Raw genomic sequence first — 14848 nt, 5'->3', positions numbered from 1 at the left:
AGCATATTCCCTCCTTATTGTCTGTGGGCTCCACCATCTTTGTGAGGGTGTGACGGTCAGTTAGCATATTACCTCTTTAAACGATAGGATTGTTTCTGTATCATTAGAACACCATGTGTACACTTTCCAAATGACTAACACATGACATAAAATCAAGCACTGTTCTGATGGTGAAAAAGGCAAATTCATATTAGTTTTATTTTGTAAGTAGTTTTGATCTCTTAGATCCTCAGATAGGGTCTCAGGGACTACCAAAGGTCCACAGACCACACTTTGAAAGCTACTGAGCTAATACAAGTGGTTCTTAGTTTTATTAACACTCTTTTGAGAATCTATTGAAGATATAGACATTTTTCACAGAAAGATATACTTAAATACCAAATTTCATATGTAGTTTTCAGAGGATTACAAACTTTCAGAAGCACTGGAACTATGGTTCTCAAACGTTGCATCGGTCACTTGGATGGCTTGTTAAAACAGCTTGCGAGGCCACATTCCCAAAATTTCTCATTCAGCTGGTCTGGAGTAGAGTCTGAGAATTCACATTTTTAACAATGCCAATGCTAATAATGACTTTCAGAGCAATGATTCTTAACCCTAGACCAGTTAAATCAAATTGCAGGAGTAGGCTTTTTTTTTTTTTTTTTTAAACTCCTCTGGTGATTTTAGCATGCAGACAGAGTTGAGAATCATTGCTTTATGATACATGGAACCCAGGTTAAGATTCCCAAGTCTAGTGAGATTAAGAACATCTAACATTTGTACAACCTTTTATGATTTAGAAAGTATTTTTTTACAATTATTATTTCCTACTTGTAAGATTATAAGATAGTTATTATTTCAGGGAGAAAACTGCCTTGGTATTAATGAAATTTTAGAGTTATAGGAACTCTAGGCCTTGAGTCTGTGAAATGAACTCAAATTGCTGAAAGTTTTTTATGACATTGCTATGTCTGCGTATATTCCTAAATGGGCATTGGTTTGGGGGTGGTGAAAGCCTGTTTTGTAGATTTTGGTCCTCCAGGTGTGAGGCAAACAGGGACATGCCTCAGGATAGAGAGGTGCTGGCTTGTGAGTTTTGCTCAATACACTGGTTGCGCAGTATTTCTCTGACCCTTTTCTAAGTTCTGTCACCTTCCTTGTGAATGCTGATTGGGAGTCTACCAGTACCTGTGTTTTGCTTCCCACCTTGGGCACTTTTATCTGCCTTGATGTTTCCCCTCTTTTTTTTTGGCTAGAGCTCCACTGGAGATACTGCTTTCATATTCCACAGCAGCATAGGGGACAATGGGACAATGTTAGGGAGTCAAAGGCCACAATTTGAACACTTCCTCTGGCCCTGGCTGTCTAGAAATACGATCTTCAGCTCTTAAGTTGATGTTTCTTCTTTCAGTGGCACTCAACCTTTTTTCCTTCTTCCCCAAGGAGGAATGATTTCTTTCATTTTTGGTTTGTTTGTTTTTAATCTTCACCTGAGGAGTGAGGAAAACCATTAATGTTCAGAGAGAGTGGAAGGCAGAGGGGAGGTAGACATCCAGGGAGAGAGATACATCCATTGGTTGGCTCCCACTTGTGTCCCAACCAGGAGCAGGGATTGAATCTACAACCCAGGTACATGCCCTGGGCTGGGAATTGAACCCGTGACCCTTGGGTCCCAGGGCCGATATTCTAACCACTGAGAAAACTGACCAGCGCTGCTCATTTTGTTTTTGTTTTGTTTTTGGCTGGAATCTGAGATTCTTTCTTACCCTTTTTTGCTTCTGATGATTTCTCCTTGGGTTTGGGAAGGCACACATTCTTGACTACCCTTGCTATTTAAATACTTTTCTTTAGGTATAAATGTTTTCCTTTTTAAATAAGGTCTGTAAAATGGAAAAATTAATCTGTCCAAGTCTGCCTTTGACAAATGAAAAACATGCAGCTTCATTGACTTTATGGAAGTTATTTTGTAGTTTGTTTTCTAAACTGTTATTTTAGAAACAACAGGGAGTAACTCCTGATCTAATGAAGTATAAAATAGTTCTTTATTTAAAGGCTAATGTAGTTAGAATTGAAATCAGAAGAGGAAGCAGTAATGACTTTGAATATTAAATAGGAAATATATTTTTCTTTGTCTTGGAACATTTATTATAAATTAAGCAGAAATCTATTACTGGGTGTCTATGATTCTGAGTATGTTTGACTGCACAAATTTAACCCAGTATATGGAAAACTGCTTTTAAAGAATATGTCACAAAATTTTCTTCAATCCCCAGATTAGAGAAACTGTAGCATGTAATTTTCTCCTTAAAATGAAATAAAACTGACAATGGTGGGAGACTTTAGAAGGTAGACCTGTACAAGAAAGTTAATAGAATTAGAATTTCATGTTGAGATGGGTCTGCTCTGCTAGGTATCCCTCTCTAATTTTGAGGCTGCAAGGGGCATAAGCAGCCAAAATAAAAGTATGATTAAGATATTTAATTCAGTAAAATTATAAGTTACTGTGTTTAATGAATGTTTAGAGATGATCGCAGATATCTGGAACCACCAGTGTTGACTTGGTGAATGATGAGTCTGTTAGCCAGGAAAGAAAATTACGTTAAAAATTTTTAAGTGTATCATAGCTCAATTTTATTTTATTGAAAGTAACTTTGTCATTGTTCAGAGACTTTTTTTTATTTGAGTGGATTGAATTGGTAATGCTTAGGAAAGTAAGTAGGTCATTTTAATATTTTAGATTCTAGTTTTTCCTAATGTTTTTAGAGAGAATAATGAACAAGTCACTTCTGTCACCAAGTATCTTTTTTATCTTTCCCAGCTTACCTTCTATGATTTCCTTTATGTCTGGAAAATAGATACAATATGTATAAGACTTCATGAATTGTTTTGGTTTGTTAAAAAAAAATCTGTATATTATCAGTAAGGTAGATGTTATTTAAAAATTAAGCAAATTGTTTATTCCCACCCACACACCCCTACTCCCCTGCCTTCCCTCTGAGATTCTCCACACACAGACAATAGGGTGCTGAAGGCTGGGTTGGGGGCAGGCGGGCTGGAGGAATCAAAGGGGAAAAGGGGGGGGGGGGCATGTAATACCTGCAACAATAAAGAATTATAAGAAGGAAAAAAAAGACTTCATGAGTTGTTTTTCCAGACAATCTCAAACTTCTTTTACTATCACTTTGAGTATCATTTTGTGTATAATCTTCTTACACTTAAGGGGGAAAAAAATAAAAAATAAATAGATATGAGATAATACACATTTTTTTTTTCATTGGGTATATAAATATAGACCAATGATTTTGTAATTCAAATGATGTACAGTGGTTGTGGCTTTCCTGGCAGTACAATTAGAGTGAAAAATACTTTTAAGCTGTGACTTTGTTACCATAAATAAAAGCATCACTTTAAAATACTGCAAACACTTTCGATTTTTCTTCTTTTATTAAATTTTAGAAGTTATAGTTGTTCTTTACAAATTTAATATTGGACAAGGTTGTTCCTTTGAAGCTTTAATTTTAGGCAGTAAAATGCTGAATATAAGTGAAACAATTTTCAGTCTCTAAATTTCTGGTGAATAGATAGATACCAGTGACCTTATTTTTGACATTGAAACGTTTTGAATGGCCCTCATTGAAACTCTATAACATTATAATAAGGAAAATTATTGAGTATATTGGGATTATATTATGTGTTATGAATTTAGGTTTTTCTCACAGTGCCAGCAACAATGTTTTTAAAAAAATGTCTTTGAATATGTGAAATAATGTAATTCTGAAGTTAAAAAAGGTTTTTGGTATGGTACTTAGTTTAGTAGTTGGAGAAGAACAGTTCATCAGGTGAACTTTTTATTGCTGCTTGCTTGCCCTGACCTCTCCAGAGGGCATTTTCAGGAACTGGGTTGCTTAAGCCAGAAACTTGGCTGTCAGGCCTTTTGGCTTTAAAGCCTATCTCAGTTTTCTCGTTTTTGACCCATCTACACTGCCTATTCTAAGCCACTATCAATTCTTGCCCAGACTAGGGCAAAATTTTTCTTAACCTGTCTCTCTGATTTTGCTCTTTACCCTCTCCAATTTATCTTTTAAAAAGTGACTGATAATCCTTTTAAAGATTTGGAAAGAATCAAGAAATCCTATCCTATCTAATAAAGAGAGAATATGCTAAATGATTACCACATCCTCAAAGATGGCGACGCCCAGTCTCCTCAGCCCTGCTGGGGTGGCAGGTGTGCCTGTCTCCGGAGTCCCTCAACCCCCCAGCCACCCAGGGCCAGCCTGAGGTGCAGACAAGTCGCTGATGGTGGCTGCCCAGCCTCCCAGGGCTGCCCGAGGCTCAGGTAACCAGGGCCGGCTGAGGCTTGCATTACTAACAGTGGCAGCAGCAGAGTTGTGATGGGGGCATTGCCTTCCCCTGATCACCGGTTCACCTCCCACCCCTGAGGGCTCCCGGACTGTGATAGAGGGCAGACCAGGTTCAGGGACACCCCTCCTCCCCGCCCCCTCCAGTGCATGAATTTTCATGCACCAGCCTCTAGTTTGTGTTATAAATGACTTCCTGAGTACTTATAATAAAATCAGAACTTGTTGCTCATGACTTATAAAGTTGTGGTAGATATAGTTGGTTATCCACCCAATTTATTTTCTCTCTTAGTCTTTACTAAGAAATTTTAGATTTTGTTTGACAGCAGTGCATCCAGCTATAAAAGTCTTGATTTTTCCATACTTTTTAGGTAACTATAGATGACACACTTTCAGCTAATGAGATATAGATGAAAGTATCTGGAGAAGCTTCCTTAATAATAAAAAGCTAAGAGAATAAAGCCTTTCCTCCCTTTGCTCTCTCTCCCTTCTTGTATGGGATTCTGGATGAAGTCAGGCTTGGAAGAGGTAGAGCACTCTTTTAGTGTGAACAGGAGTGACAAGCCAGTCGAAGAAAACTTACATGTACTAAGGATTCCAAAGTGGAGTTTTAAAGGGCTCTTATACCATTATTAAACTATGCCAGCTTGAATGCTTTGACAAGTTGAGGGAGACATGTGAATCTCTATAAGTTCTTTAAGCCTCTACTATTTTCTGTTATTTGTAGCCAAATATGTTCCTAATTGTTATAGAGGACCTATATGATCTCACCCTCGCCCATTTTTCTGACCCTATCACTGTACTTTAGCCATATCAACTAGCAGACAAATCTCTGCTCAAATCCGAACTCCTTACTTAGGACTTAGAGGCTCCATGTGATCTGGTTTTACTGAACTCCCCTAATGTGCTACTGCCCTTTCCATTCCCAAAGCAACAAAACATTAAAATATCCAATAATACTTGATAATAAATATGTGCAAGATGTTAATAAAGATAAACACAAAATAGAAGAACTTAACAGACCAGAATTGAAGGAGTGGTATATCATATAAATAGATTAGAAAACTCAATATTGTTAATTTGTCAACTTTCCAGGATTAATTTGAAGTAATGAGTTTTTATAAACAATTTCTAGCATTTTCTTCCTGGCCCTTTAAGATATTCATATGAACATCAAAGAGCAATAATAGTCAAGGTAATTTTTTAAGGGTAACAAAGTAGATTGACCTTCCCCTATCCAACATATAGACTTATTTTCAAGTTAAACTATTAAACAGACTTACAGAAAATTAGATCTCTAATTTAGAGATCTAAATTAGATCTCCAACTCACATTACACTTAGAAGTAGATTCAACATCTCAATGTGAAAAGCAAAATTATACAAATAATCTAGAAGGGAATGTTGCAATAGGAAAGATGTCTTAAAGATCATGTAGGAAGCACAAACATAGTAGGGGAAGATTGATAAATTTTACTCTGGTTAAAGTTTAAAACTTGTATGAAATAAAAAAACATTGTAAACAGTTTAAAGACAAGCCATAAATGGAGAGAGGATATTTATAATGCATACTAGAGGCCTGATGCACGAAATTTGTGCAGGTCCCTAGGCCTGGCCTCCAATCAGGGCTGATCTTCCCTAGCAGTCTGGACCCCAGCACTGCCTATGCCCATCACCACCCCTAATCCCCCCCCTTCCTTGTTCCCCATTCCCCATCAGGTGATCAGAGCCTGCCAGCCAGGGGGAGGGACTGATTGGGTGACAATAAGAAAAAGACAAACAGAAAATTGGGTCAAGACAACAAACCAGTACTTAATAGATGAAACTTGAATGGTTAGTAAACATATGAACATATGGTGCACCATGAAAATGATTATATCAGTTCGCATGGGTTCAGCTATAAGTATCGAAAAATTCAGCTAACAGAAACTTAAAGCCTAAGGACATTTTTTTTCCTCCTTGACAAGTTTAGAAGTAGGAATTCAAGAGTTGGTTCAGCATTCTGTGAGCACAGTAGGGTTACTTGCCAGCATTTTTATAGCAGCTCCAATCTCATAACCTTCTATGAGAATTTTTTAAAGTAGAGAGGAAAGAGAAGAAAGGGACCTTCATCCTCCATACACACCTTTTAGTGGGGGAGAGAAATCATTCCATAAGCTTCTAGATTTTTCCTTCTGTCTCATTGCCAGTTTCTGACAGAGGGGAATGAATCACCCTTAAAGCTTAGAGTAATCAGGATTCACTCCCTGAACTGGGGAAAGGTTTACATTTTCTGGCCATATTACTTGCTGTCTAATACCTGAGGAAAATTGAATTTTTCTTTGCCAGCAAGAAGAGAAGAGATTTGCCATAATTATTAGCCTCTCATTAATATAGGTTGAACCAAACAATATTGATGACATAATATGAATATGTAATATATTCTAGTAATATGAAATGTGGAGTATTTAATGTACAAATATATTAATATGAAATACATGGAAATACATAAATATAATTAAGGAATATCTATAAATACATAAACTTATGCGTTTAATAACATGAAAAATATAAACAATGCAGGGGTGTAACAAACATTGACTTATGTAATGGTATCTCTAGAGGAAAAAAAGTTGATGACTAGGATTAAGAAAGATTTCAATTGTATTATTTAATTTTCAAAAGTAAAATGCAAACATCTGAACCAAAAATGTAAATAGCATTTGTATTTTCTTGCCTTTCTTCTTTAAATCTTATAAATTATTATTATATTAATGTATACAGAGTAGGGAAATGAGTATTCTCAAGCATTTCAAATGAAAATGAAAATTAATAGACTGAATTAGAGGACAGTTTTGGATATAGAAAGAAATCTGGAAGTTTAATCATCAAAATGCTCATGATAATTATCTGGATGGTGACATTACAGGTGATTTTCCTTTATGAAAACTTGGTGTTTTGTTTATGTACTTTAAAGTATATCTGATATTATCATAGTCAGAAAAACCTTTAAATCTGTTTTCTTTTTATAAATTAAAAATATAAAATTAAAAGTTGCTTACTATTTTGGTCTACTTATGAAGTAAGTAAACATGTATATTCGTGTAGTCAGCAAATATATTATTGAGTGCATATCAGGCACTATTCTAGGTGCTGGAGATACAAACAACTCATAAGACAGTGAAGGGTAGGTACCTCTTTTCATGGAACATCTTGATTTGGGAGAGACATTAAACAAATATATGAACAAGGTACTTTCAGGTCGTAATTAAGTACAGAAGGAAAGTAAAACTGACTGATATTGAAAACAGTGATGGAAGAGTGTTTATGAGCGTGAGTGACCTTAAATTCGGTGGTCAGCCAAAATTGCTTATTTCTGAGTTGTTTATCTGAGCTGAGAACTGCATGACAGAAGGAGCTAGGCATGTGAAGATCTGGATTCCAGGGCTTCAGGCAGAGCAGATAGCAAGTGCAAAGTCCCTTCGGCTGAAAGGAGTTTGTCATATTCAGGGAATAAAAAGTGAGTGAGTGAAGCTTAATGAGAGATAGGGGAGATGAGAAAGGCCAGCTCACAGAAAGCCTTGTAGGTCATAAGGAATTTGTATTCATATTTTATTATTTGTGTTATGGGAACCCATTGCAGGATTTCAAGCAGGGAAGTGACTGATCTATGCCTTGAAAAGATCACTCTGCCTACTCTGTAAGGATGAATTGTAGGACAGCAGATGTGATAGCAGAGACCAGTTAGAAGGCTATATGCTGAAGTTTAGACAAAAGATTATGGGAGCTGAAACCGGTTTGGCTCATTGGATAGAGCGTCGGCCTGCGGACTGGAAGGTCCCCCGGTTCGATTCCGGTCAGGGGCATTTACCTTGGTTGGGGGCACATCCCCAGTAGGGGGTGTGCAAGAGGCAGCTGATCTTCTCTCTCATCGATGTTTCTAACTCTCTATCCCTCTCTCTTCCTCTCTGTAAAAAATCAATAAAATATATATATATATATTTTTTAAAAAGAGATTATGGGACTTGAAGCTGGTTGCTCTGGGGAGTAAACAGACTTGAGATATGTTTGGAAGTACTGTTCATGACGTCAGAACTCAAAGAATTCCTCCACAATAAAATGAGGATAATGGTATCTCACAAGGTGTTTCCACAAGGAACTAATGCATGTTGAGCATTTATCATACTTCATGACACACATAAGATTAGTGTGTAATTTCTGTACTTACCATTATTATTTGTATTGTAATAGCATGGAGGTAGTCATACCTAGTAAACAAAAACCTAATCAAATTTAAAGTAGGAAAGAAAGAATCATTAATAAATGTATTAGTAGTAAAGATAAAATACTAATATTTGAAGGTTTTTAAATCCATTGCATTGTAGCTTGTAATTTCATCACCATAATACAATTATTTTAAAATTGTCATTGGCGCCGAAACCGGTTTGGCTCAGTGGTAGAGCGTCGGTCTGCAGACTGAAAGGTCCTGGGTTTGATTCAGGTCAAGGGCATGTACTACATTGGTTGCGGGCACATCCCCAGTGGGGGGTGTTGCAGGAGGCGGCTGGTCGATGTTTCTCTCTCATCAACGTTTCTGGCTCTCTATCTCTCTTCCTTCCTCTCTGTAAAAAGTCAATAAAATGTATTAAAAAATAAAATAAAATAAAATAAAATTGTCATTGGCTATTTTTCCCATTGTCTATTGATCTAATTAAAATCCTTATCATGTTGGACATTGCATAATGTTGGTGCCCTTTGACTTCCATAAACTTGTACTTTCACAGTATGTTTTACCTTTCTCAGTGTTTATCTAGTCCCATTCTGCTGCAGATCTTTTCTGGTTAAAAGTTGTGATACTTCATATCAGTGTTCTGGTTCTGCATTTTCAAATGTCTGTATTTCTACTTGTTTGTCATATTGTTTCCTCCGACTCAGTAAACCCAAGCTTGAATTGTTTCACTTAACCACCCATTTCATTTAGTTTGGCCACCAATCCCAAGAGTAAATGTTTTGGCATTATCTTTTATTGTTACTTTTTAAATAACTTGTCAACAAACCATCACCACATATTTCTAGTATCCATACATTTTTTCCCAATTTCCCTAGTGTTATGTTGAGTGTTTGATTTGGTTGTCAGCAGTGTTTAAATAACCATTATCTCTTAAAATATAGTTATACATTTGATTTTGTCTTGTGAAGCATGAGGGGAAAGTGAATGCCTCAGACAGGAATCATGTGCTGCCCAGCACACAGAGATATTGAAAAAATGTTCTTTTAATAAACTGTCCAAATACTAAAGGAAGAGCTTTCTTATTAGTTCTAAGTTTTCTGAGATGAAAGAATCCATTTGAATATTAGCCTTTTATTTTTTACTCTTTTATTATAGAATATAGTACTTCAGTTCTTGTTTGTTGATATTGTTAAAGGAATTCTAATGGTTCTTTTTACAAAATTGATTTAATGTAAGATATTTTCCCTCTTTATTTTTAGGTTTTGGAAGGAAGGATGTCGTAGAACACTTGCTGCAGATGGGTGCTAATGTCCATGCTCGTGATGATGGAGGTCTCATCCCACTTCATAATGCCTGTTCTTTTGGCCATGCTGAGGTTGTGAGTCTGTTACTGTGCCAAGGAGCCGATCCAAATGCCAGGGATAACTGGAACTATACCCCTCTGCATGAAGCTGCTATTAAAGGGAAAATCGATGTATGCATTGGTAAGTATTATTTGTTGTTATCTAAGTTATAAGATCAACCTGACAGGTATAACATTTTAAATAAAGCTTTCTGTTCTCTCCTGTTTCTTATTGTGATGGAAATAGTATTTCCTTAGAATTAGTAGAGTGGGCTTTATTACTTCTTATTCTTAAAGGCGATTATTTTCCATCAAAAGAGAAGTAAAGAGACAGCAATGTAAAGTTGGTTAAGAACCAGATTCACAACATGAACCCTCCAAATGCAAGTCAAATGTTAACTGGTATGGAACTCAATTTTGATAGATTACTGTTATCAAATTTAGTTAATTTACGGTCTCTTTAAAAGACTGCTAATTTTCTATCCTTGCAACAATGAGAGCCATTATAAAGTACAAATTCTTACTGAATTGGATGACATATTTGGATGCTTTAGCTTGATTCAAGGAACATTATCAAAGCTTTTCTCTTTATGTTGCTGAAATTGAACACCACCTATTTTATTAGGACTGGAATGCTTTGAGTGAGTAATTCAAATATAGTAATTCAAAGCTTAATATTTTCAACATGTGCCATAGTCTAGAAGAAAACCAATTTCGAACAAAATTGAACTTTTCAACCATTTTAAGTATTGAGATTATATAAAATTGTATTTAATCAGCATTTCTTTCTCATATATATATGTAATACATATATATTTATATATATGTAATATATATACACATATACTTTAGATTTTGCTTCAGTGTATAATATTTTTCATTTTAAAATCTAAAACAAGCTTCTGGAGGAGAAGTCTAGTTTCTTTTGTGTGTATCATCTGTTTCTTCATATTTAAGACAGTGATGTTTGTTTAACCCATGGCTAGTTGGTTTATATAATTGTTGTCTTCCTGGATGGCATCCATTTCAGTTTAATTAGTTATATTTATGATAAAACAAATGTATGTCATTTAAAAATATTTTTATTGATTTCAGAGAGGAAAGGAGAGGGAAGTGAAAAGAGATATAGAATCACCAATAATGAGAAAAATCATTGAACGGCTGCCTCCTGTACACCACCACTGGGGGTCGAGCCCATAATCTGGACATGTGCCCTGGCCAGAATTGAACTATGATCTCTTGGTTCATGGGTTGATGCTCAACCACTGAGCCATGCTGGCTTAATTTATTTTCTGAGATTGGTCCTCCACCCTCCTGCCATTTCTGTTTAGGTAGACACAATTGGTTTCTGATATTCTCAAATGAATAGACTAATGTAGAGATCTTGAGAAGGTAGGTAAATAAAAGTTATATACAGGACCTTTAAACTAACAAAGACATCTCTTGAATCTTGATGTAAAAATTCCTACTGCCTTCACACTATTTACATGTTTACCTACTTCCATCTCTCCTTATAGTCTGTGATTCTCCAGTGAGAAGGGGACAGAGCATGTTCCCTTTGGGTTCCTCTGCAGGGAATGGAGAGCTTACTGGCTTCCACAGCAAACAGTCCTAAAGATAATAGAGGAGCATAGTCTTCCAACACTTATGGGATTTTTAGTATTTGGAATACTCCAATATCTAGATTTGAAGCCCAGAAAGCCTAATGAAAAATAGCAACCTTTCTCCAAAGAGGGGAAGATGGAATGAACAATCAGAATACATATCCAGGACTGCTTAAGGGGTCAGATAAACACCTAAATGAAAAGTTAAAAATAAAAAGAGCCCTCTGGGAAAAGAAAGTGTAGTATGAAACAAACTTCCTGGCACCAAAAAAACCTCTATTTTTTTTTTTAAATAGAAAATTCAATAGATAAGTTAAAGAAAAACCATGTTGGTTGTCTGGAAGATCATTTGTGAGACATGTCCCCCAATACAGAGCAAAATGTTAGCATATGGAAATCATAAAGGAAGAAATAAGTAAACCCAAAAAGTCAACATTATTTTAAAACCTTACATGTGTATAAGAGTTCCATAAGCCAGGGTGGGCGTGGGGGGGGGGGGGGGGGAGAAGAAAAAACTGACGTAGAGATTAATAATAATTAAGTGATAAGCAGAGAAAAACTTAGGTCTTGAGTTTGAAAAGACTTACGGAGTTTCATGATGTATTGATGAGAAGAAACTTGGAGGAAGATGTGTGAACTTTTCCCTGTATAAAGAATAAGTTGCCTACAAAGGGGAAAAAAGGAGATAAAAGACTCTATTAACAACTTTGAAAGCTTGAAGACAGTGGAATGCTTTCTAAAAAGGATGGAAGAAAAGGATTAAACTATAATTCTCTTGATAAAGAACAGTGCTTTAGCTTTTGGGGAGTAAGAAAGACTGAATAGAGCAAGTGACATTATTTTAGAGAAATAAAGTTCCTGCCACTTGCTTTCTTTTTCTTTCTCTTTACTTTCAAATAATTCTTGGGAGCCCAAAATTCAAACTGCTACTTATTATAAAATCTAATAATTAGAACTTTTAAAAAATAGCTTTATTTTCCACACTCAGTGGCATTAAGTTAAATAGACCTGGGTCTTTGAGCAAATTACTTACTCGCTTAACTATTAAAATGGGGGGTAATAACTACTTCATGTAGATATTAAGAAGTTTAAATGAAGAGAATGCAAGTAAAGCACCTTAATATAATATCTGTGTAGACAGTACTGTCATAATTTCTTACCCTACCCTGGTTGTGTGGTTTCTCTAACCATATCTCATTTTACTATGTTTCATTGTAATTCGTAACACTTATTACCTGAAATTATATATTTGTTTAGTTATATATTTATTTGCTCGTTTTCATTTCTCTGGGTACTCTTTTCCACTCTGTGCCTGAATTAGAAACACAGGAACCTTGTCTAGCTTATCTTGCACTGTATCCCCACTGTAATATCCTCAGAGTGAAATGTGTATTCCTCATGGTGGTTTTCTTTTGCATTTTCCTGATTAGTATATTGCTGAACATCTTTTCATGTGCTAGTTGTGGCTATTGGTACACATTTTTTGGAGAAATATCTACTTACATCCTCTGTCCATTTTTTAAATTGGATTGTCTTTTTGTTATTGAGTTGTAAGAGTTTTAAAAATATATTCTAGATATGTTTCGTACCAGATAAATGATTTGCAAATATTTTCTTCCACTCTGTGTTGTCTTCTCACTACTTGATAATTGACTTTGAAGCAAAAAAATTTTTAGTTGGTGATTTGATTAATAGTCAAGTCTGCTTTTTACTTGTTTGTTTGTGCTTGGTGTCACAAGTTTAAGAATCCATTGTCAACAAGTTGAATAATCCAATCCCGTAGGGTATAAAGATTTAACCCTATATTTTTTTTTCTAAGAGATTATAGTTTTAGCTCTACTTTTAGGTCTTTATTTATATGGAGTTAATATTTGTATATGATGTGAGATACAGGGTCCAACTTCATTCTTTTGCATGTGCCTACCCAGTTTTTCCATACAGTTCATAACATTCCTTTATAAAATTTTTTATTTCTGTAAGCTTGGTAGTAATGCACCCCTTTCATGTGTGATTCTAGTTACTTGAGTCTTATTTTTTTCTAGGTCTGTTTAAGCTAAAAGTTTATTAGTATATATTATTCATTGGTTTATAGGGCTTGGTGTGAACATATTGTTTCATTTCTTGAGTCGATGCCTAAGAATGGAATTGTTGAATGGAATGATAAGTGTATATTAAACTTAATAACTATTGGTCATTTGTGTATATTCTTTGGGTGGTCTCAGTTGAAATTTTTTTTTACCTTTTGGGGTATTATTGTTGACTTGTGAGGGCTCTTTTGTGTTATGGACATGAACTTAATTAGATATGTGTATTCTAAATACTTTCTCCCAGTCAGTACTTTGATTTTCGTTTTCTTAGTGGTATCTTTAGACAAGCAAAGGATTTTATTTTTGGTAAAATCCAATTTGTCAGTTAAATACAAATATATTTAGTGTCTCACTAGCATTGGAATAATAAAGTAAGATTTTTATTAGACAGTTATTTTTAGGTTAAAAAGTTTCTAGTGAAATAAGATTATAGTTTTAATTACATTGTGGAAATGAGAAAGCAGTTTTTTTGGTTCAAGGGTCTCTGAAGTGCTTTATAACAACTTGTTTAGGATATATGTTTTTAATTAAAATGAAAGAATAAGCTATTTCATAATGAAAAATTGAACGTGTTATGTAACTTATATTTAAGATTTAAGACTAAAGTCAAATATATCTTGTTTAATTAGGAAATAATTACCTAAAATGCACAGTTATTTCTGAGATAACATTGTTTGCCCCTCCTATTTTTGGAAGTATATTTTTAGCATTTGGTAAATATATTATTTTTAATAGCTTCTTGCCTGAATCATTCCATAAAGGAGCACTCATTAATTCCCAAATGTTAAACATGTGTTTTTTTGTTTGTTTTGTTTTGTTTGTTTTTTTTGTGTGTGTGTATGTGTGTTTTATTTGTTTATTTATGCTTTCCCTCTGCTTTCTGAGATCAAAAGACACATAGATGTTCTTTGAGCTATTTCTTCATGTCATTGACTTTGGTAGAATTCTCATAGCTTTTCATATTCCCATAGGATTGAGACAGGAAATCTAAACAGTTTAAAGTATTAAGGACCACTCTTTAAAAAAAAAATGTTTTTATTGATTTCAGAGAAAGGAAGGAAGAAATAGAAACATTAAAGATCAGAGGGAATCATTATAGAATGTCTCCTGCATGCCCCCTTCTAGGGATCATGCAGAAACCCAGGCAATGCCCTGAATGGGAATGGAACCAGGACTTCTTGGTCCATGGGTAAATGCTCAACAATGAAGTCACACCACATGGGCAAGGACTAGTCTTTTTAGCTCTAGAAATATAATAGTCGTTTG

General features: G+C 35.1%; 1 protein-coding gene across 3 annotated transcripts in view; it reads left to right on the top strand.

Annotated features, from left to right (window-relative positions):
- TNKS (tankyrase) overlaps positions 1-14848 on the top strand; it is a 148303-nt gene that overhangs the window by 12705 nt on the left and 120750 nt on the right. For all 3 annotated transcript variants that reach the window (XM_036458988.2, XM_036458989.2, XM_036458987.2), the window contains exon 2: positions 9809-10033. In XM_036458988.2, coding sequence (XP_036314881.1) covers positions 9809-10033 — 225 coding nt within the window. The remainder of the gene's footprint in view (positions 1-9808; positions 10034-14848) is intronic.

This window comes from Pipistrellus kuhlii, unplaced genomic scaffold (genome assembly GCF_014108245.1).
Source record: "Pipistrellus kuhlii isolate mPipKuh1 unplaced genomic scaffold, mPipKuh1.p scaffold_m20_p_3, whole genome shotgun sequence".
Classification (NCBI taxonomy): Eukaryota; Metazoa; Chordata; class Mammalia; order Chiroptera; family Vespertilionidae; genus Pipistrellus; species Pipistrellus kuhlii.
The sequence above is the reverse complement of the archived record's forward strand: the minus strand, read 5'-3'. Positions and strand labels throughout refer to the sequence as shown.